Here is a 25,196-nt window from a genome sequence, read left to right on the forward strand (position 1 = left end):
AGTCTTTTGCTCAAATGTGTGTAACATTTTTATGAGCTAGTACAAACTTGACTACAATTTTCATTCTAGAATTTAATAATCACGATTTCTATATATCATTATGATGTGAGGCAACATTGGAAACCTAATATGTAAACGAGCTGCCTTGTGAAAGCAATAAATCTGTGTTAGATTCTCAGCAACTTGAAATATTTAACCTTAATGAAAAGGAACACGAAATCAGGACAGTATTGAAATCGTATCGTGGGTTAATTTTAGGTACTTTTAAACATCGACTAATTAATAAGGGCTCTTGTGGATTCTTTAATGGCTGATAAGAATGGTTTCCTCTAAGCTAGAATATATAATAGTATACTCTCCCACACAAATCAATGAAACAGCCATAGGTATTATTAAAATATTTCTCCTTTGTCCTTTTGAGTTTTGACAATGTTTGTTACACCAGGAAACCAATCATAGGTAATTAATTTTTAATGTGGACGAACATGCTAAGATTCACGGATCACTGAATTGTACTATTCGAACTATACCTAGAATTATTTTTAAAGTAGAGAAGGATGAGATTTGAGAAATGGGGATGATAAAGGAAAATTTGCCGCCAAGAACTCTAATTTTTCGATCTCAATTTTAACTATTTGACCAAAACCTGATTGAAGAATCACAAGATGTAATGCATAATATACTCTATGTACCATCTTCTATGTGTATCTTTCTGTGTTTATGTGGGAGAGAACCAAAATAAAGAGTTGCATCAATAATAAAAATTAAAATATATCTAAAAGGTAATGCTGAAAATATCTAGAAATTGCATATATTGTTTTCACAGAAAAAATAGCATGCGCAATTTTTTGATAGTTGACCATGAGATTATTGTTTGATTAATCTTTTCAATATTGGCTTATTTCTAAAATTTTTCTATATGTAGACTTTACATGCAAACCACATGTATAAAAAAGATTATTTTAATTCTAAGTACAACTTGAATTAAATGAAGTGGTCGAACATGCTTCCTAAAAACATCACTTAAATCATGTATTTAAACCTTGCTTGACTTCCTTAAATCCAACCCGTAAAATTTTATAAGATGTAAATTACTTATCAAAATCCTTTTTAAACAGTTTATGTTACTAAATTTAACTTAAACACCTCTTTTGTGGCCCACCACTAATTGGATATAGAGACCACTAATTGGATATAGAGAAATATGGACTAATATTAGGTGGTCATTTGGTTATTTCTATTTATATTATTTGGACTAAAAATTCTCTTTTGTTTGGAATTTTTTAGTTAAACAATAATGAAGAATACAAGGGTAATGTCATCAATATATGGCTCTTGAAAGGGACATCTAACCTTGTCAAGTTGGTAGGAAGATAAGTGAGATTTAAGAAATCTCAAGGGTACTAGGTGTTATTAGGAGAAGTGTGACGACCTCACTTCTCCTTAGGGCGAATCCTAGGGTTTCGGCGGGCCACCTGTCTAGCTCTCGTCAGGGCTTAATATGAGTCAAATTTAAACATAAAGGTAATAAACCAATAAACAAAAGTTAGTATAAAGAAAAGTCGCTTCCTTATATAATCATTCAAGTCTTATATCACAAAATTTCTAAAAGATACATCAAAATTTTCCAAAATACAACCTTCCAAAGTTGACTAAAATATTTATATCCAAATTCTAACCAAAAGTAATCAAGTCAGCTGCTCTAAAAATCTTTCCATTCCGAGCTCCTATTAAGAAAAACAAACTACAGGGGTGAACTAACCCTCAGTGAGGTCAAGAAAAACATGCAACCAAATAAGTTCAAATAATAATAACACTGGTACAAGAAATATAGTTAAAAAGTTCATGTAATCCACAAATAACAGTAAAGCACAATCAATAAGGACACGGGAGCTCTCAGCAGCTAAATTCCTATTGCTTTGCTAAAACTTGATCCAATACCTCCACGTGATGACACTCTGTCAACCGGGTAGGTAGCAAGTCCATAGAAACCCCGCTTACTTCCTCCATCCCTCATTTTACCCTCTCGGATCTGTAACCAAACACTCACTGAAAGGGCAACACTATTCGAATATGCCAAGCAAGACCTCAAAAGATCAAGTTTTATGATTTTCTCATGGTTCACCAAACTTCTCGACCAAACCCATGCCGGCTCGAGTCGCAAGGTCAGCCAATGAGTTTTGGGTGTCCCCAGATATACAAACACATTTTGCCAAGTTCACACAATTCAATTATCAAGTCACGTTCACACAAGTCAATGGTCTAGTTTACAAGAGAACAAGTGCGATAAAGTACACACTTGTCTCGACAAGTCCAAATCACTTAATTAACAAGAAACAATTCAAGTATTTAGCAACAAGTCATGCACTTGACACTCACCAATTCAAAAGTAAGTGAGTAAATAAGGCCTTTAGTTGTCCGCACTGAGATTCCCTTCGAAACTCTCTTGAGCACCTGAAGAAATAGTGATCAACCATTACTCACGTATACTCTAGACATCTTAACATTCAAAAAAGAAAATGCACTTGCTTAAAATTTAAGACAACGCCTTAAAAGAGTTTTACTCATCGAAAATCGAGATTAAAAAATGAGGTTTTAAAGTCTCAAGTTCGAGTCAATGTAAAGAAGATTTTCTCGCTAAATCATTGAAATAATGTTCAAAGAGACTCAAAAGTCATTTTTTGATTCATGTCGTGGTAAGTAAATTTCAATTCCAAAAGAAAGTACCAATTTCACTTTCGGTACAAAAATCGAGAAAAAAGATAGATAGTTTCCATCTCACAATACATCTAATCTCGTATCCGAACTTTAAAATATAAAGAGCGTTCACATTTTCAAACTAACGAAGTCAAAACTCATCCAAAACTCCCCTCATTTCATAGAAATTGTCAAAGCTAAAGGTTTCAAGTTTCAGATAGAAAACTAGAGAAATTTCCTAAGAATCACTCGAGTTAAAACGCTCCATTCTTAAAGTTCAAACTCATGGAAATCAAAGGGTTAAGACTAGAGGGTGAAGTCTATTTCTCAAGTATAAAATGAGACACAATAACCAAGAAGTTAAACAACTATGAAAACGCATCAAGAGAGGTTTATTCCATCGGGAATCTAGTTTCAAAAATAAGGGTATTAAAATCACAAAAGAACTTGTATCATCCATGAAATCAAGTTTGAAATGAATGATCAATCTCAAAAGAAAGTTGGAAGTTCTTAAAAGTTCATTTCGTAGGAAACCAGAAATTTCCAGTTTTATGAGACAACACTTGAAAATTCATATATTGAGTTTGATAAGTCCAAAAATTGAATTACAACTCTTAAAGATAGGTGCTACTCTTAGAATTACAACTCTACATCGGCCAACAATTTTCACCCATCTACATTGCCTCAAATTCCACTCTGTCGGGAAAAATAAATACTTAAGACTCTTGGGATCAGTGAAAATCTCGAAAGTCATTCCATATAAATAATATCTCCACTTTTCAAGACAAACACTACTGCCACTAATCCCAAATCATAGGTCGGATAATTCTACTCATGAGGTTTCAACTTACCGGGGGGGCATACACAATCACTTTTTTTTTTCATTTTGCATTAATACACATCCTACTATCCTTTGAAGTATCTGTATAAACCACAAAACCATCTCCTTCGCTTGGCAATGCTAATACGGTACCGCAGTCAAACACTTTTCAACTTTTGAAACCCTTCCTCGCATTTAGAATTCCATATAAACTTGCCATGCTTCTTAACCAATGGTTTAAAGGTTTTGTAGTTTTAGAAAAGTTCTTGATAAACCGATGATAATATCCGGCTAACTCTAAGAAACTCCGAATTTCGGTAGGGTTTTCTGGTCGCTTCCACTTAGAAATAGCTTCCACGTTGGTTGGGTCTACAGTAATTCTTTCCTTAGAAGTTATATGACCTAAAAAGGCTATTTCTTTCAACCGAAACTCACATTTATTGAATTTAGCAAAAAGTTGGCACTCTCTCAGGGTTTGTAACTATCCTCAAGTGCCGTTCATGATCTTATTACAGGTCTAAAGGTGTGGAACAATAAATTAAATATACATATAAGCCGTAAAATCAATTAAAGCACAGTATATTTTTATGTGTCATAAAAGATCATAATAGTTACACCAAGTGAGGATAACTTCGTCAAATCATTTCAAAAGAAAGGGGAGACAAACAAAATCATAGGAAAACGTGCTAAGTCACAAACATACAAGACACCAAAAGAACTTTATTCCCTACACAAAAGATTACAATCTCTAAAAGTGCCAATCTAAACTAGGGTAATATTACAACTCCTATCCCTCGAGTGGAGTCAGATCCATTCCCACTCGTAAAACTTCCACTACTTGGATCCCCCTCATGGCTATTAGCATTAATCACCCCTTCTGGCCCTTGACTGTTTTGTAGCGGATCTAGCAGGTTGCTGAGTATTTCCTCCTTTTCTTAGAGGCACTAGGGCAACTTGAAACTTGATGTTTGGTACTACCACAGATCAGACATTTTCCTTGCTTCCTCCGGCACTCAGTTTCAATGTGATTAAACTTGTCACAGTATTCACAAGTCACACGAAAAGTCATGACCTGACCAATTTGAGAATTTCCTTTGTATTTCTTCTCCAGTTCCACGTTCTTGTGTAGCAACTCAATTTTTTCTGCATATTCTTGTTTTCACCGTTCTTCCCAGTAGTCAGCCAATTTCTTTTGAAATTCTACCTCCTTTCGAAGAATGTCCATTTCCTTATGCATTTTTCCTAAATTTGTTATCTCACCAGTTGGTTTAAGTCAAATGCTAGCCTGCCAGGCAAATCAAGGGATCAAAATAAGTAACTATTCACAATGAAAACTCTGGCCATTTTACTCTTTCATTCTTTTGCTTATAGATTACCCCAAAATATAAATCTTAACTATTCTCTGCTTAATATGGACGAGTTTTTAAGTCTCCACAAGATTACTATCATCACTTATAAATATAGCAAAATACGGAGATCTTATTCATTAATATAGAAGTTTCACACCCTAACTCACTCTCCAATACTCACTTACAAAGTTGCTCGAGAAGAAACCCTAACCTCTTACTCTCACTAGTGCCTTATTTTATCACCTCAAACCAATTTCTATGGTTTCGAGGTTAGACCCTCCGTGAAACTTAGATGGGGCGAACTTTAAGAATCACTCTATCCTCACACCTCTCTTAGTTCCTAGGTTGGTTGATTGATTTAGGGCCTTGGCGCTCAGCTATCCGTGCTAAGATATCAATCATACGGTTAATAGCAGTAGTTACGTGATTATCTCCTTCATTTCCTTGCCCTTGGTTCGGTCCAGTTGTCGATCCCTGATCATCCCCTTGAGTTTGGAGTTGCTTGACCCCTCGCCCTTGGCCCCTTTCATTTCTACGGTCGTCCATAATTTTAATATTTTCTAAAGATATAACGTAAAATAAATACACATAAGCGAAATTTGAAAATGGCACTTTAATTATGCAAAAATGAAAATAAATGGGAAAGACATCCAAAATAATTGCAAATATGCACAACCCATAGCATAGATTAAAAGTCATAGAGCTATAAGGTCAAACACCTCATAAGTAACGTTCAAGTGCTTCAAAAGATAGGTAGCATAATTAAGTAAAATACAATGGTCTTTGAACAAGCACAACCCCGACTATTCTAGACAAAAACTACTAAAATAGACTAAATCACTAGCTCAGTGATTGGTGGAACCAGAAGTCTCTACTACTTCAATAAGATCATTTTCATCTTCAGCACTAGGAGTTTCTACATCATGTCCCCTGTCAAGTATCTTGCTATCCACCACTTGATCGACCAAGGTAACACACTCAACCATCAGCCCTTCAGCCTGGTCTCTAACTTCATGTACTACCCTAGCAAGTTGGCGTTTAACCTCCTGAAACTGCTGACGAAGAGCCTCAGCCTTTTTTCGCTTCTCAAGTACATCCGTCTCCAATTCATGAACTCTAGTAGTTTGGACATCCATAGTCACCCTCAGTTCTCGATTATCCTCTCGGACCACCCTAGTTTCCTAGGATAAACGCCTCTAATCATCGATTATCGCTAGCACCACTTCATTAGGGTACGAGTAAGTTCTCCAACAATCACTTGAAGACCTAGTACGACGAACCAGGGTCTACTACCAAAGAGGGCCCCAAGGCCTCACTCGATAACGAATCGTTGGAAGGTACCTCAGAGGTGATCCATCTCTACCATTTCCTTTCATGACCTACAATTAACCCACAAAACTAAAGGTTAGAACCTTATAATCACTGGTGCCATTCAAAATTTTAACTTAAGATTTATTACGAATTTCTATGACCAAAAGTCCACATCTAAGAACTCCTAACTCTATTCTAGGTATTTCAAACCTAGCGTTCTGATTTTCATCCCTACAAGCAGTCACTTAACTTGCAAACCAGTTCCACAGTCCGGCATCCTAAACTTTTACCATAAGATACACTACAGAGATCTGAATCCTAAATTCTGATACTAACTATGACGACCCCACTTCTCCTTAGGACGAACCCTAGGATTTCGGCAGGCCGCCTACCTAACTCTCGCCAGGGCTCAATACGAGTCAAATTTAAATTTAAAGGTAATCAACCAATAAATAAAAGTCAATATAAAGAAAAGTCGCTTTCTTATATAATCATTCAAGTCTTACATCACAAATTTTTCAAAAGATACATCAAAATTTTCCAAAATACAACCCTCCAAAGTTGACTAAACCATTTACATCCAAATTCTAACCAAAAGTAATCAAATCAGCTGCTCCAAAAATCTTTCCATTCCGAGCTCCTGTTAAGGAAAACAAACTACAGGGGTGAGCTAACGCTCAATGAGACCATAAAAAGCATGCAACCAAATAAGTTCAAGTAACAATAACACAAGTACAAGAAATATAGCTAGAAAATTCATGTAATCCACAAATAACAGTAAAACACAATCAATAAGAATACGGGAGTTCTCAGGAACTAAATTCCCATTGCTTTGCCAAGACTTGATCCAATACCTCCACGTGATGACATTCCGTCAACCAGGTAGGTAGCAAGTCCATAGAAACCCTGCTTACTTCCTCCATCTATCATTTTACCCTCTCGGATCCGTAACCAAACACTCACTGGAAAGGCAATACTACTCGAGTATGCCAAGCAAGACCTCAAAAGATCAAACTTTATGATTTTCTCATGGTTCACCAACCTTCTTGATCAAACCCATGCCGACTCAAGTCGCAAGGTTAGCCAATGAGTTTTGGGTGTCCCCAGATGTACAAATACAATTTGCCAAGTTCGCGCAATTCAATCATCAAGTCACGTTCACACAAGTCAATGGTCTAGTCAAGTACAAGAGAACAAGTACGATAAAGTACACACTCGTCTCGACAAGTCCAAATCACTTAATTAACAAGAAACTATTCAAGTATTTAGCAACAAGTCATGCACTTGACACTCACCAATTCAAAAGTAAGTGAGCAAATAAGGCCTTTAGTTGTCCGCACTGAGATTCCCTTCGAAACCCTCTTGAGCACCTGAAAAAATAGTGACCAACCATCACTCACGTATACTCTAGACCTCTTAACATACAAGGAAAAAAATGCACTTGCTTAAAATTTATGCAACGCCTTAAAAGAGTTTTACTCATCGAAAATCGAGATTAAAAAATAAGGATTTAAAGTCTCAAGTTCGAGTCAAGTTAAAGAAGGTTTTCTTGCTAAATCATTGAAATAATGTTCAAAGAAACTCAAAAGTCATTTTTTGATTCATGTCGTGGTAAGTAAATCTCAATTCCAAAAAAAAGTACCAATTTCACTTTCGACAGAAAAATCGAGAAAAAGGTAGATAGTTTCCATCTCTCAAAACTTTTAATCTCATATCCGAACTTTAAAATATAAAGAATGTTCACATTTTCAAACTAACGGAGTCAAAATTCATCCAAAACTCCCCTCATTTCATAGAAATTGTCAAAACTAAAGGTTTCAAGTTTTGGATAGAAAACTAGAGAAATTTCCTAAGAATCACTTGAGTTAAAACGCTCCATTCTTAAAGTTCAAACTCATGGAAATCAAAGGGTAAAGACTAGGGAGTGAAGTCTATTTCTCAAGTATAAAAATGAGACACAATAACCAAGAAGTTAAACAACTAAGAAAACGCATCAAGAGAGGTTTATTCCATTGGGAATCGAGTTTAAAAAATGAGGGTATTAAAGTCACAAGAGAACTTGTATCATCCATGAAATCAAGTTTGAAATGAACTATCAATCTCAAAAGGAAGTTAGAAGTTCTTAAAAGTTCATTTCGTAGGAAACCAGAAATTTCCAGTTTTATGAGACAACACTTGAAAATTCCTATATTGAGTTTGATAAGTCCAAAAATTGAAAAATTTACACCATTGGAAACTAGATTCAAGGTACTAAAAATCACTAGAAGACACTTTTTCCAGACTCAAATTTGAATTATTCAAATTTTAGCTCAAATTCACTGTTCTAGACAAGATAGAGTAAAACAGGCTTGTAATTTCAGTAAAGTTTTGAAATTCGGCAAAATTCGTAGGAACCGAATCAACCCTTGAAATTTATACTGCTAATAGAGTTCCAAATCTAGTTTCAAATGAAACAAATGGAACTCAATTTGGATTTTCAAACAGCAAGATACGACAGTTTTAAGAATGCTGGTTTTTGCAACCTGTTTCGAAGATTTCTAGTCACCAAGCTTCGACACAGTTTTGAAATCCGGCTATAACTAACTCTACACAAGTCCAAATTGAGAATGGTTTATGGCGTTAGAAACTCAATTCAAAATGCAATAATTCATCAGAAGACATCATTTTCAAACTCTTTTCACAAGTGAGACGAAATTGAGCCACAAGATGCAGCTGTATGATTTTCTCGGGTAAACAGGTGAAATAAATGAGTCCACTTTGCCAGTTCGTTACAGCTGACTCAAAATGAATTAGTAGGGGAATTTTATACCATTTGAAAGACCCTGGTGTTTAGTTTCAAATGCCATAAACAGCACTCGATTTCGACTTTTGTACAAAGATTTATTTGCAGACAAAGAATTACTGGTCGGCTGACCTGGGTGGCTGTTCCAGTTTTCTTCCTTTCTTCAAAATGCAAGTTTTATGTAACCAATTGAAATGATTTTTGAAAGATAATTTTCACACATATAATATAACATATGACAAGCATTTTAGCAGCCATATAAGCAACAAAAATTCAAAATCCAAGCAAGGTAACAAGGCAGCAAATTTTCGGCCAGCACTTCCCATGGTTTCTTCCAATTTTCTCTCCACTTACCAAGCCAATATCAAATCACTCATCACAAAAACAACAACAATCAAGCAAGAGGCCTCAAGTCAGCTACCTAAAAGGTCACCTCAAGACCACTAGCCTAGGATATAAAGCAAGAAATAAAAGTTCCTCAAGTCCTCTCGGCTAACTTCTTGATTAGGGTTTCAAACTCATGAAATACAACCTCTACTCTTGGTAAAATTTGAAAGATTAAAGAAGGATGAACTTGTTACCTCTTCAAGTTCTTGAACCCTAGGAAGAGCCAAGTTATGCACCACTAACCACCAAGAATTCACCACAAGATGGAAGCTTACTTCAAGTTGGATCAACTACTAAAGGTTTGGAGGATTTTGTATGGATCTTGGAGCAAGATTGGTCAAGAAAAATTGAAGCTTTTCTCCCTTCTTCTTGAGCTAGAGAGGGCCGGCCATGGAGAGGAGAAAAAGGAGAGAAAGTGAGCTTTGAAATGTGATGGGAAAGTGAGGTGAAAGGAAGCTTTTGGAGGGTAAAAGTCAACTTTGAATAGTAGCTCTAATAGCGTCATGCACTGCCAATTCCTTCTTGTTTGCTACATTTAAATACTAATCCTCCAAGGTGCTTTCTCTAATACTACAAATACTCATACTTATTAGTTTAAAATTAATCCTCCAAGATCATTGCACTCTCGGATCGAATATCATCTCGAAAAACGTGCATTCGCTATTCCTTACTAGACGAGCCGCAGAAAAATTAAATTTGCTAACAGAACTTTTTAAAAATATAAATGAGACATTGCTCTATGCAAATAAAATTAAAGTGGTTAAAATAAATTATTCAAAGAAAACGGGTAAATAAATAATTAAATAAGCCAGTAAAATAAAATAAAAGTAAGAAAAATTCGGGTCCTCACAAGAAGTCTCTGGGGAGGTTTCCGAGATTATCCCTTGAATTTAATTCAAAGGAACTGAAATGTTAAAAAAATTGACAACTCGAGGGAAGTAAAGAGAGATTTTAGAAATTTCAGGGGTATTAAGTGATACTATAACACATCTACAGGGAGGTTGCTGATATTATCCCAAAATTTTAAGTTTCAACTTGCAAATGGTTACAAAGTTATTATAAGATAGTAATTTAATAATTTCAACTCTGTCAAGTACCGTAAAATGAGTTTCTTGTTTTGTTATTTAACAATAGATAACTTTACTTTTCTACTTCAATAAATTTACACAGTTTTTTGGTCCAAATGGTGAAAGTTAATTTCTTTGAGGACTAATTTCACTTTTCACCTTTAAATTTGCGGCCCAAACTCTTTCATATGCCCTATTTTGTCACAATAGTTAGCACTATAAGAAAGTGGAACACGTACGGTACTTTATGTAAAATTATATTTTGTATCAGTATTGTTCTTGCACCTAAGATACAATCTTGAATCACGTTGTAGCTTCAAGGGTTTATCTATCTGATTTTGATCCAATTTTGAAAGGTGTTGAAAAATATTGATTGAAAAATTCCTCAGATTATTCCTCTAGAAAAAACAATTACAAGACTTTTAGATATTAGGAATTTCCCCGCCGGGGGGGACGGGGGTGGGGGAGTAGCACCCATGCATTGCTGGTTGCTTCAATCACTTTCAGGAAAAAAATAAATCAAAAAAGAAAGAAAGCAACCGTGTAATGTTGTTCAGATTGGAATATGGTTCTGTAAATTTCCGTGCGAAACAACTGAAAATTTTCAATGTACTAATTGCTTAGAAGTTACTACAAACCCAGTCTGTCCATCAAAATACTCTTGTTGCCACCTTAATTTGATAGCTCCTCAGAGCCTTACATGATGAGAAGAAAGCAAAATGCAGCCAGGGCTTGCTTTGCCGCACAAGTCATCCCTGGCTGTAATCCGCTTCCTATTTCCTCAGTCCTCATGCAAAACTCGTCAGAAGATCATCAGTGCTTCTCCTCCACAGATCTGAACAAAGGCAAAAACAAGAGTAGGCACAATGGGCGGTGGATTGCAATTTAATCATATTAAGAATCATATCTTTTGCTCCTTTAACTACTTGTGCATGTTGTGGAAAAACAACTTAATTAAGTGAATAAGCCGCAGGAAAAGAAAGGTGGATTCCCTTTTGAGACAACAATGCAATTGCCATGACATATATACATGTATAGGGTGGTCTGGCTTAGATAAGGAGGAGGGGATCGCATATATTCTGGAATGCCATTTTTGGACCACCTTTGCTCCTTCTAGCGACAAGAAATATGCATTTCGGCCAAGATTTAGATTGGTTCGCTTTGCATATTTTACCTTCATTCTCCCATTATGACTTCTGTCGATCATGGTTGGATAAACATATGGTGTCATAATGAGAACCACAATTTTGCTTCAGTGAAGCAATTTGATTATTTTTTTCTACTCTATTTTTGGCTGTTGTGGATACTTTCAATGAAGTGTTGGGAACATGTGGAGATAAGATTCATTCACCACGAAGTTAAAGAATCATTCATCTTTTATCACCCTATCTTTTGAAATGAAACAAAAAAAATTCTAGACAATTATTTCAAGTATCTAGCTAACAATAAAATTTGACACAGAAAACATAAATAAGTTTTTCCAGGATGGACAAAGTTGCAAATCTGTGATGAATTAGATAGAATATGAAGAAGGTAGATCATTAGAAATTTCGGATAAAACTGAAATATCTTACAAAATCTCTATGCACCTATTCAGAACCAGAAAATAGTAAATTTTTCCTATGCCTTTTAATTATAGTAGACAATTTATAAGAAGCACTGCTAAAAATACAGTGACTTTAGAATGAAATACCTTCTCCTCGTTCTAAACTTTTTTTTCTTACCAATAAAAGAAAGCTATGCTGAGTTTGTTTTTGTATTCCATATCAAGAGTTTTACAAATAAATCTTTTTATTTGGTGGAGTGGACTTATTTGAGTTTAAGTGCCAAGGCACCAATTCAAGAGAAGTTTGGGTGGCTCAGGTCCCAATTTAAAAAGTGGTTTTGGGTTAAGGACCAAAACAAAAGAGTTAGTTAGTAGGTTATTTAGACTTTATGGAGAAAATGGAACAAGATTACTATATTCGTACTTTTAACCAATTGGGATATTGGGATCCATGGAGGCTTTCTTGAATATGGCTCGTTAGGATCCATTGAGGCTTTTGTGACTTTTAGACCATTGAGCTTTGGCTTGTTGGGGTCCATTGAGACTTTTGTAGAGAAGATGGAGTATGTATGCTATTTGTCGATGTTGGATATACGCTAATCTGTCAAAGTGAAAACTTGTTGAATTTGTTTTTGTATCACACATTAGAAATTTTATAAAGAGGTCTCTTCTCTTAGTGATTGTAAATAGAATAGACTTATTTAAGTTCAAGTGTGCCAAGACAACAATCCACGTGCCATGGGCACGGATCCAAGAGCATTTTAGGAGGTATATGCCTTGATCTAAGAGAGGTTTTAATTAAGAATTAAACAAAAAGAGCAAGTTAGTAGACTATTTGGACCTTTAGATTATTAAGCATTTTGTGCTATTTAGTCTCTTTTATATTTTTAATTTTAGATGCTTTTGGATTTAGGAATTATTTCTTGGGGTTTTGTACTCACTTTCTCATAGTAAATTCGCACTGATGGACGTGTGTAAATTCTGGAATCTTTATTTACTATTATTTTCATTTGTTAATTTTGTGGGACTAGACCTAACAAGCTAACAAGTCATGGAAACTAGAAAGTGCTGCACGATTAGAATGGGAATAGAATCTTTAGGGTGTAGTGGCCTTGCGTCAATATTGAGAATTGGCTCTTCGAATTAGCAAAGGGACACCACCAGCATCCAGCATCAGAATAGCGATAATTAACCTAAAACTCTTGTAAAAATCTCAGACATATGCGCGGATTGTGTACTAGGAAGAAAATATTTAATTGGAAAATTGCTAAAATGGTTTCTTGCAGTTCTTAAAATCTTGATTTGTGACATTTGAAATGAAGCAATCTGCCCACAGATTTGAACATTTATCTCGCGACAACATCAAGGAGAAGGGGAAGATATTAATTGGAGCCACAAATGGTATTGTTCTTATCTGATTCGTTGTAATTGCTGTTCCAAAAGAGTTGCCGCGGCTGGAGGCAAAAACATGAACCAGTCGCCTAACACCACTAAAGAATATATGTTGGTCTGGCAGGCATTTTACTTTTAGTTGTTCTTTTACTTTAACCATTTCCTAAGATGGTAATAAAAGTCAAAAAATTTGTGCTGATTGATAACGTTTCAGATTTTATTTCAACAAGTTGACAGTATATCTTTTAATCCACCTTGCTGACTTTTATTCCCCTCAGGGTGTCCTCTATTTCTCTACTTATTTTTCGTTCTAGGAACTGAAATTTCCTCGCAAGGTGATGGAACCTTTGGTACAGGTAAGTACGAGCGAGCTAAGAGGAGTTTACAAGTCTCATATATAGTTGCCTCCAGATCTAGGTTGTTTGTATTCGCTAAAATTAATGTGGTGAGATATAAGTTTATTTGAAATTAGACTCAGCAAATTTGAAAATGGGATACAAATTGCATGAGCAAGAACGTTTGTTGAATTTTTGCACGTCGTTGTTTTAGTGTCTATATTTTCTATTTTTATTTTACATTTGTTATGGTAGTGCCTATAATATCAAGTACAATTGCAACACAATTGCAGAAGCCCTGGATCTGCAGTTCTCTTCGACGTTATACAGCTCATTTTCTTCGAAATGTTAGTCCAAGATAAAATTGTACAAAGCCCGGACCAATAAACTGCACTTCCTTTTACTGATTTTTTTCCTCCTAATAATAGTAGTACTTGGTAGAACAAGACAGGAGGCATAACCAAACTATAGGCTATGCAAATTTCAGAAAAACATTAATCGAATAAGAAAAGAAGAAGAGAATAGAAAACTCATTCTCTATATCAGGAATTAGGAACCAAAACTTCTGAATAGAACACTGCTTCTGATAATAATACAGTTGTCTATTCTTATTCAATGACAATTTCTGACAAACCTCCTCTGAAACCGGCTTCAAAATGTCCACCGTGAACACAACATTCTTTCCTAAAACTCTCACAACATCCACCAACATGTCTCTTTGACAAGCAAGCTCTTGGGGCTCCGCAGCCAACATGGTTGTGGCCTCCTAAAATATCAGTGGTCGTTTGTTGATATGGTGGACTGCAGTCTGCAGAATGATCCTTGCACAAAGATTGAAAATTGTCCCCCTGATCATGACCACAACAAAATCTTTTCGGCTCACCTAATTCTTCATCTGCAGTGATGTGATCTTTTGGATGATCTGGGCAAAGTTTCACCTCAACTTCAGTTTTGGAACTCAGTTGGGAATCCTGAACAGAAGAGCCACAAGATTTGCAATTGAAAGAGGAACACTGTTCGATCTCATTTACCCCATCATCAAATGCATGCCTTTTGGATGACTCTGAACAATTGCTTTCTCCATGATGATGTGTGCTCAATCCTATATGTTCAGGATTACCTTTGCAGCTTCCACGATTACAGCATTTTGGCTTTCGAGCTTGTTTATCACGTTCACAGCAACTTTTTTTGTTCTTGAACTCTGACTTTTTACAACTACCTCTGGAGCTGGAACTCAATGCACCTGACTGATATGTTGGAGCACAGTTCTTGGAGAAGCATGTATCCACCTCACACTGTTTTTGAGGCTTAATTGCATGACAACAAGGCTGATGAGTATGCAGCAAATCACTTTCAGAACTTTTCCCATTGTCTTCTTTGGCAGGTGATAAACTTTTGCCAAGCATTTTTATTGACTTTGAACAACTAAGCTCTCCATGCTGATGTGTGCTTAATTCTCCTATATGTTCAAGATCACTATTATCGCTTCCAAGATTTGAGCATTTTGCCATTTGGATTCCCTTACCATTTCCACAGCAACTATGCTTGTCAGTGTAATCTGCAATTTTACTACTTCTGCATGAGCTTGAACTGCTGCTTTGTGGACCAGATTGATGTCTTGGAGCACTGTTCCTGGAACAGCATGACTTCACGTTGCAGTGTTCTTGTGGTATTATTGCAGAACAACAGGGAAGAATATGCAGTGAATCTCTTCCTGAACATTTCTTGTTCTGTTTGTTGTCCAGTGCTGATGCAGCAGAAGATTTGCAACATTTTCTCTGGTGTTTTGGCTTTTCTCTAAGTAGAAGCATGCTGTTTAAGATCACCAGCAAGCATGTCCCGACATCAGCCAAGACAGCAGCCCAAACTAGTGGATGGCCTGCTATGGCCAAGGCTACTATAGAACCTTTGGTTGCAACTGAAAGAATCATATTCTCAAGTATTTTTCTTCGGACTCTTCTAGCCAGACGTGCAACTTTTGGTATTCTCCGAATGTCATTTGTCATTAGAATGACATGACCGGTTTCTGTTGCAAGCGCTGAGCCGGAAATGCCCATTGATATACCAATGTCAGCAGTAGCTAATGCAGGGGCATCATTAATTCCATCACCAATCATGGCTGTGTAGGCTAACTTCTGGTAGTCCTCAATAATTTTTGCCTTATCTTGTGGCAGGAGCTCAGCATGGACAGCATCTAGAGCACCTCCTAACTGCAATCACAATTTCCAGTTCATAATTCAAAGTTGTCAACACTATTTCTGATCCTTCCTGTCGCCTTAAGTATGAAAGAATGCAATATCTCAGATGAAAATTTGCCCCTTCTATTATGTGTTAAATGAAAGATCTGGATTAATTCGAAGGCCAAAAAAAAAATTTTTCTTCTAGAATAAAGGAATAAGCATTGGACGGACGTTCTGCAAATCATACAAAAATTGTTTGCAAATGAACATTTTTATCCGAATATTGAATCCTGACCAGGCTCACGCTATTTCAAGATTAAAGATAGGATAAAACCAATGGCTATTATCTTTAATTACGGATACATTAGTATTTCTGAGAATACATGAAACATTATCAAGTATAAAATCTTATTATCCAGCCATTAGATATGCTAAATATGTTTTGGGCGTTACCTGATCTTGTGCATGTCTGGCTGCTGCATAGCTATCCCCTGTTAGCATGACCGTTTTGATGCCTGCTGATTTAAGCTCTTTTAACGCTTCTTTTGCTCCGGTTCGACAGACATCAGCAAGGCTAAAAATTCCAGCAGGAGTTGACCCCACGAATATGTAGCCCACCGACTTCCCTTCATCAATATTTCCTCCTAGTTTGGGAACTGAAAGTGAAGGTGTTAAGAGACTCATTCTCTGACAACAATATGTATCAGATTTCAATACAAACTTCCTCTCCCGTGCCAAGAAATGTAGTATATGAATTATGTCAAAAATATTAGGCATTCGAAGTAATACTTAAGCAACAAACACATAAATTAAATTTACCAGAGGGACATCCTGCTCTTGCTGAGATTTTTGAATTTCCTATGTAGATTTCTTTCCCATCAATTCTGCCATAGATTCCTTCACCAGGATAATCCTGAAATTTCTCAACTTTGTCAGGTTTCGGTTCAACCTGATGTGATTGTGCAAGGTCAACCAGTGCAGCTGCCATAGGATGACTTGACTTACTCTCAATACTTGAAACCCTGAAATTGTTCAGTTTAGAGAGGTTAGTTGCAACTTTTGTGACATCAATCTGAACTTTTTTTTTTAAAGTTGTTTACGATTCTGAGTCTAATAAAGTCAAAATTTCTTTCTATCAAGGTTCGAACATGTAATAGTAAGTTCTGCTCAGTGACATGTCTAAACCATTGTCTTATATCCATCAACATACTGTAATGGTCAAAAATGCTTCCACCATTTAACATAATACAGACAAACAAAAAAGAAAAGGAAATTAGAAAACTTTACCAGTAAAGCATATTGCTTAGGCTACAATCATCCAGCAGAGATCTAAATTCTGTCACTTCAAATTCTGCTCTAGTTACCGTACCAGTTTTATCAAACGCCATAACTTTTACATTAGCTAGCGTCTCAAGATAATCTGCTCCCTTAAAGAATACACCTGATTTTGCAGCCTTTGTAAGTGCACAGAAGATAGCTACAGGCGTAGAGAGGATAAGCGCACACGGACAAGCACTGACTAGAACAACCAAAGCAATGTGGTACCATTGTTTCTGATTGTGAACTCTTAATGAAGCTGGAATCACTGCCAAAGCAGCTGACATTAACACAATGGCTGCCAGAAATTCAAATTTGTCATTAGCTAATAGTTTAGAAATGAATTCACAGCAAAGGATTTGAAACAATGTTTCTCATTTGAGGCAATGTTGATATCAAAATGCAAAACACTGGAATTGCTTGTAAGCAAATTGAAGAGAAAAGTCCATGCTATTCAGTATCATACATAGCTGCAAAAAGAAGGTAAAAGCATATATAGCAATGAATTAGAATAGCTATCCAACTTATGGTCATACTATCTGTGTTACTCTACAGGAAAATGCAGGAGACGGTGTTCCTCTAACAATGTTGCAGATTGCTAACCTGGTGTATAATACTTTGCAAACTTCTCTATGAATCTTTGAGTTCTAGATTTGTTGTTCTGCGCCTCTTCTACAAGCTTTGTCATTCTTGCCACCACGCAATCTTCAGCAAGCTCTGTAGTTCTAATGCTAATGTACCCTAAAACAAAAAAAAAAAATGCCATTATCAGTACAAGACAGTCTAAATGGTTTAGTCATTGATCAACAACAGAATACGGAACAACAGAAGAATTACCATTGACATTAATGGTGCCAGCCCAAACATTGGAGTCCTTCTGCTTGATAGCTGGAAACGATTCTCCAGTCAAAGTCTTCTCATCTACATCACAATTCCCCTCTACAACAACTCCATCAATGGGAATAATCTCACCACCCTTAACAGCAAGAACTGAATTCACCTTCACATCATTAACATCAACTTCTTCCCCAGTTTCAGCTAAAACAGCTCTTTGTGGGACTAAATTAAGTAATGATGACATTGCTGCAGTGGCCTACACAATCATCAAAACCATCTATAAACATTAAGGATTTGCAATTTTCTTGATTAAATTACAACTGAAGTAGAAATTACATCAATTTAAAACCCTCCCAAATCCTAATAGCCAGCTTCAACATCCAGTTGAGAATAAACTAGCAGCGTAGATTTCAGATCAAAAAAATTAGGGTAAATTACCTTCTACCCCCTTATAGTTTTGATATTTTATCACATAACCCCTGTATGGTTTAAAAACTTATATATAACCCCCTTATGGGGTTAGTTTAAAATGTCACTAGTAGTTTTTCCGTTAAAACTAATGGTCAACGGTAAAAGGTCAAAATCAAACTAATAAATTGACTAATTCACCCTTTCACTACTTTTTTCTTTTTTCCTTCTCTCTATCCCTCCCCCCCCCCTCTCTCTTCTTTTGGAAGTGAAGAGATGATTTTGAGAACCTATATTTTGGCGTACAAAATCTTAATTTTCTCCAAATACAAAAGAGATGGAAGGAAAATAAAAAGTAAATAAATAAGAAAAAAAGATAGAAGGGAAATATAAAAGAAATAAATAAGAAACAAACAATACCAAATCTTGTTTGACTACAAATATCATTATGGGTTTTTAAAACCAAATCATTAATGGTATTTTCTAGTTCTTATATATCTTTTTAATTTCAAATTCTTCTTTTTTATGTTTGGAGGGAAAAAAGGAAGTAATTAAAGGACAAATTTATCAATTTGATCTTTTTTTTATTGATCACTAGTTATAATTGAAAAACTAACAGTAATACTTTAATCCAAACTATAAGGGGTTATACAAGTTTTTAAATCATAAGGGCATTATGATGTAAAGCATCAAATCATAAGGGAGCAAAAGATAATTTATCCAAAGAATTACGATACCAAAAGAAATGTGGCATTGTTGGTGAAATGAAAGAATCAAGCATTTTACTAGCTAGATTAGCTATATTTACTTTACCATCAGATACATTGATCAGCCAGTACCTCATGGTTTTGTTATTTGAGACCTTACCAACATTCAAAACTACAAAAGAAATGCAAACTGCTGCTAACATTGTCCACAAGAACTAGCATTTCGTTTCTTGATTCTCTAGTCAATTCCTTCTAAATTCCACTAATTTGCTTGCTTTTACATAAGCAAAAGCATGTTACTGATAATGCTGTGAATGTAGCTGATGACACATTTTAATAGAGTACACATGCAAGTTCACACAGTACACACATAGACAGAAAGAAAAGAAGGCAGGACAGTTGAACTTTTGGCACAAACCTTGTGACTTGCTAGTGACTCTAACCATTCTGATATGGTAAACAGGAAGACAATTGTGGCAGCTTCCCAATAATCGCGCAAAACAATTGAACCCGCAACTGCAAAAAATATGACACAGATTAGAAAAACTAAAAAGTTACACTCAAAGATATAGCCCAAAACAGCACCAATCTTTGCCTAAATTGGAATTTAGTTTTTTCTTTAAACTTACGAATTTGTCCTTCTGGAATTCTGGTTGAAATGAGAGGGTTCTTTTAGCATATGTATTATTATTTGAGCGGGCAACATAAGAAAAAAAATAAATTAGCAAAGTCCAATTAGAAAAAATTTGGACTAGATGTAACAAAATTGCATGTTGTGATAACCTGCAAGGACCTAAAATGAATGTGGCAGTGTGCCCCAAAAAAAAAAAGAAGAAAAAAGAATGTGGTAGTTATTATTATGAACGGCCCACCTAGGCAAGCAAATTTGGTGCCACTTTTGAGAAGAAAAGTTAGTGGGAAATCCTATTTATCATTGTATCAAGGGAAGCCACAACAACAAATAGCCAGAAAAGAGCCATACCATCCACAAAGACTCTTTTGTGGGGTGGGGACTTTTAATATGTTTTTTAGTGGCAAATATCATTTAGAAATAAAGAATATATTGGAACTTTCTCAAAAGTCATAAGGGGTTGGAAAAATAAAAGAATGAAAAAAAAAACTAGCTTTCTCATTTTTGGTGCTAAACAAGAAAGACAGGGGATCGAACTATAGTGGCACTAATTGATTTCAGATACGGATCGCTATCAAATTCTAAATGCTATTAGATGTTGATATATGATTATATTACTTCTCCAAGTATTGAACTTTTCTTTGTCTTTAATTGGTAATTCCGTACAATACTACATTACTATATGTTGCTTCATCTGTTCCAAATATTTCCTCTTTACCTTTACAGTTGATAACATTGTTAAAATAGCAATAAAATCACGAATTAATTAAGGATTTGTCTAACAGTTACTCGATAAAATGGGTTCTGGTGATCCCACTTTGCGTTCCGTTTGATATCGTCATGCAAAGAGGCAAATTTCCATTTCCCTCCTCGACATGCAATTGACACTTAACAATTTTTTTCCCTAAATATATATGAAGAAAAGAAAATTATAATTTTTTCATCTTTCTAACTCTTGTTTAAATGAATCGTGATTGCTTGTTCCTTAAACTTTATAACTCCACTAAGCTAAACATAATTTAACAGAAAAGAATTTTGAAAAGACAATGTAATTAAACAAATGAAAGTGACATGCAAAGATGCCATTTGTGTGCTGAGTTTTGGTAATACAGTGAACAGAAGAGAGGATTAGATTAAAGGATCAAAGCATTATCAGTCAATGGTATCGTAAAAAAGAAAAAAGAAGAAAGAAAATAAATAAATTCACATCCTTCCTTGGTAATTCAACATTTATTAAGTAATTTAATTAGCAATTTCTTTTTGGCTATTTGATTGTAGTTTAGTGGTTAATATTTAACAGATTATTCCGTTAACCTTTTGAGCCTATGAGCCTGCAAAAAGAGGGGGGAAAAAAAGAGTAAACATTTTAATTCCATACACCAAGGTTAAAGATAAGATCTATATAAAAGAACAAAACTCCAAAGAAGTTAAGGGAAGACAGTATGAACTACAAAAGCAAAAGGACAGTTACTCTTTTTTTAGGTGGCGTGGACGATAATGTAAGGCATGTCATTTCGTGACGTGCACGACTTTGTTGGCATTTGGACAAGATTAGGAGTAAGAGCTTCTTTATTAAAGCAATACAGTTATTCCTGCCAAATATCTTTGGATCCCAAAATTTAGTCGATTATTAATTCATTAATTTATTTGCTAGCTTCATAAATCAATTTTAGATTATTAAAGATCACTTTCATTTTGGAGCACAGAAAGTTCTTTTCATACAATATGAGGAGCTAGGATGTTTTGTACAACGTGCCCTATAGCTCCAAGCACCTAGAGGTGGAACCTTTTAGGATCAATTCTGCTTTGCTTTTCGAATTTGTATCACTTTTTCATTTTACATTCTAATTTTAATTTTAAACACGTTGCACTATAAACTTTCAATTTTAGACGAAGTGTAAAGCGTATAAAATTAAAATATAAGGTATAAAATGTAAAACTTGTACAAGTTTGAGACTGCAAAACAGAGTTAGTCCAACTTACTACTTAGATCTTTTAATGTCTGTCCAAGCCCACAAGAATGCTTGTGAGTTTTGAATATAAAATAGAAGGGATACAAAGCACTTAACAATCTCTTGTAGGTCCAATAATCTAATAAATAATGTGTTAACCTTTTTATACATGGAACAATATAATAGCAATTTTTTGGGTTGAAATCAAGAGATATGATGTACCTGTAATCACAAGAAGGATGTTGATATCCCCTAGTGTGAGATTGCGAAGTGCAGATAGAGCTCTAAAAATAATGGGAATGATACCAAATGCCACAGATCCAAGTGCTAGCCAGTGAAAGGGGTAGTAGAAATATTTGAGAAAGGACAGCAAAAGTAATACCCCAGAAGCAATTGCATATGGACTAGGCCATTTTTTTTGGGCACTATTGACGCCTTGTACTCTAATACTTGCCTCCAATCTTGCTTTATTCAGTGCTTTAACTGCCCATCAAAATCAGAAGAAATGAATAATAAGAGAATTTGTTAGTGAAAATCAAAATCGATGATCGCATTCTACTGGTTTTCTATGTTCAAAGAATGGTTTTCTATATTCAAAATCAATTTGGGTAATTAAATTTAGCACATTTACTTTGTAGATTTTCCAATCTAGATTAGTTTGCCCAAAGAAAATTGCCTCAAAGGAGCAAACAAAAAAAATATTTCCTTAATTTACATATATACATACATACATACATACGTGTGTGTGTGTGTGTGTCTATAAATAAATAAATAAATAAATAAATATATATATATATATATATATAGAGAGAGAGAGAAAGAGAGAGAGAGAGCCAAAAAGAAAAAAAAAAGTTAAATCTGTTGAAAGAGATAACTTAAAATATTGACAAAAAAAAAAACAAAGAACAAAAGGAAACAAAAATGTAACATCCAAAAGGAACTTTTCTAAAGGATAAAAAAAAAAGGAACTTTTCTAAACTAACCATCTACAACCTTTGCTTAGACAAGATTCAAGAAAATTATGCAAGTTTTGATTCTCAAAGTAAATAATTAAAAAAATTCCATCTAAAGGTGTCTCCAATACCAAATCACAAACAATTAAAATGTAATCCTGGCAAACATAAAGAGACTAAAGAGTAGTTTTAATTATAGTTATAGGCCTCAAATCTGTCTATAAACTTCTCAACCCCCTTCACCCCAACCCCATTATTTTTCCAACCATAAAAAAGGGGGAAAAGTGCATAGCTCTTGACATAGGCTACATGTTAAGTTCTATATAGGTGATCCCAATAATTGCATATGAAAAAAAGAAAATGATGAAAAGGGCAAAAATAACTGAACAAAGGCAACATGATTAGCATGATGGATGACATCTTCCTTTTCAATTTATAATGCCAATGGGACTGCTGTGACGTTTCAGCAAACCCCACCAGCACTGATGCTAACATGGACCACAGATCACGCACTTGATCAAATCTATCTGATGCACAAAGAAGCTAGCCCTTTTTTTTTGGGTAAGAATAAACTGATTCCATTTGAGGGATGTTAGTTTCACTTTTCATCTAAGCAGCCATTACCATAGACTACTATAATGTCAAAAACATAATTCCATGGTATCAATTTCACTATCAGCTGAAGAAAACAGAGGGAAAAACAAGTCCAAGTTGAAGCAAACAGTAGTCAAACATTTTTCACTTAGACAACCTATTACACATACAATAATTGCTTTCTGTCTTTTTCCTTTTTTTCTTACTTCATTTCTTAAAATTTTTAGGTTAAGTGAATTAACCCCCCCCCCCCAAAAAAAAGAGAAACACTTTTTTCATTACCAAGAAAGAAAAGACATCAAAATTCGACCTTTAACCTCTTAACCATCGACACTATAATTATCGGATTACGGCATCGTAAACTCTTAACCTTTTGCATTACGGAAATAACCTAAAATGACACTAATTGCTCTTTTAGTTGATTGGAAATGAAAGGGAAATATAACGTCTAGCATCAATAAGTGATATGTAAAGTTAAATAAAAGAAAAAAGAAAAGGCAAAGGACCGTCCACATGCCTCCCCCTAGCCCTCCACGTTACGGATGGACCAATAAGGGAAAGAAATGAACATTTCAAGAAAATACCTATTTGCAACTGAGAAGTGAGAATACTATCATGGAGAACAATAACTGTTTTCGTTGGGACAATTACTGAAACATCTTTCACTCCATCCATTGATTTGAGAATGTTCTCAATCAATGGAACTTCTGAAGGGCAACAAATTCCCAGCACGTCAAAGTAGCTTTTCTGAATCTTCTTCTCTTCACCATCTTCTCCATGACTAGCACTAGCATGTGCAACCATGTTTTTCTTCATCATAAGTTTCTGCATGAAACCATATGCAGAAGAATATGAATATTAATCTCGTCAATGTTCAAGCAAACAAGTAATCCAAAATGCGATAACAGCGGGAAAAAAAAAAGAAGAAGAAGGATGGAACAAAATTCTAGTATTCTTGCTTACTCAAGAAAATCTCTGCGATCAGAGAAACGCTCTGATAAGCTAATTCTCCAAGTTAAAGAAGGATGAGTTGTATCGAGTCAGGGCAAAGTATCAGACATAGAAGTCACAAGTTATGGTGAATATGAGGGAGAAATATAAGGAAGAAAAATGGAGGAAAAGAGTTGGAGTCCACATATGAAAACCACCTACTCGAATAACTCTGAACTTATATAGGGATCATTATATGGAGGAACAGTTGGACATGGCTTTTGACCTTGGGGGCTCCCAAGTGACGATTCTTGGAGGGTCATTTCTTGATCACTTTATTTTATTCTAGTGCCAAGAATATATGTTCGAACAAAGGATCCTATAGTATTGGTGCAATTCCTAGTTCCTAAATGCACTTGGATGAATATATGGTAACTTGGTTCCTATATCTAGGAAAAAAAATGCTAGAATTCATGAAAATTTTATTTGCTCGAATGGTTAAAGATGATTCTATATCCTTATTAGCAAAAAAGCATGCCTAACAGTTTCTTATCTTGAATGACCTAACACCTAACTGGATAACAGATAGAGAATTGGTATGGATGCGGACTTCAATTTTTTTTGTTTATCTCCCTGATAGAATGGAGAGAAGGGCTCCTTTTGTACTTTCCTATTACTTAATATCCTTCAGTGGCCTCTTTGTTCTGAATTGCAGTCCGGCACGTGATAAATTTGGAACTAATGCTTTGGTAGCCGAGAAAGGAGCATATATGACTCATTCTATGATGCGAGAATTGGCATGGATGCGGTTATCTCGTCAGCTTCCGTTTTAGAAACGTAGACATCGTGGTTGAACCGAATGATCTAAGTTTTTCTGATCTGACCGGTTTGACCGAACCGGTCAAGGATTTTCTTTAGTTCAAGAAATAAAATGTAAATAAATAAATCTATATTTAAGTGAAAATAGAATATGCAAAACAAAAATAAGACTTATAGATAAT

General features: G+C 35.2%; 1 protein-coding gene across 1 annotated transcript; it reads right to left on the reverse strand.

Moving 5' to 3' along the window:
- Positions 1-14,064: 14,064 nt before the first annotated feature.
- Positions 14,065-24,698, reverse strand: LOC113692875 (cadmium/zinc-transporting ATPase HMA3). The gene is made up of 10 exons (XM_027211479.2): positions 24,229-24,698; positions 23,850-24,090; positions 21,941-22,201; positions 19,554-19,651; positions 18,021-18,276; positions 17,787-17,924; positions 17,154-17,481; positions 16,686-16,888; positions 16,320-16,522; positions 14,065-15,896 (listed from the first exon to the last, which is right to left on the reverse strand). Exons 2-10 carry the CDS (start codon positions 24,082-24,084, stop codon positions 14,295-14,297), a joined length of 3,324 nt encoding a protein of 1,107 aa, XP_027067280.2. The 5' UTR covers positions 24,085-24,090; positions 24,229-24,698; the 3' UTR covers positions 14,065-14,294.
- Between the last annotated feature and the right edge of the window lie 498 nt (positions 24,699-25,196).

The sequence above is a fragment of the Coffea arabica genome, chromosome 6c (assembly GCF_036785885.1).
Source record: "Coffea arabica cultivar ET-39 chromosome 6c, Coffea Arabica ET-39 HiFi, whole genome shotgun sequence".
Classification (NCBI taxonomy): domain Eukaryota; kingdom Viridiplantae; phylum Streptophyta; class Magnoliopsida; order Gentianales; family Rubiaceae; genus Coffea; species Coffea arabica.

Coding starts and splice junctions, on each gene's coding strand:
- LOC113692875 (XM_027211479.2), bottom strand. CDS start 24,084: ATGATGAAGAAAAACATGGTTGCACATGCTAGTGCTAGTCATGGAGAA. Junction 22,202..23,849: donor CACTTCTCAGTTGCAAATAG/GTATTTTCTTGA, acceptor TTTGATGGGCAG/TTAAAGCACTGAATAAAGCA. Junction 15,897..16,319: donor CCAGACATGCACAAGATCAG/GTAACGCCCAAA, acceptor TTGTGATTGCAG/TTAGGAGGTGCTCTAGATGC.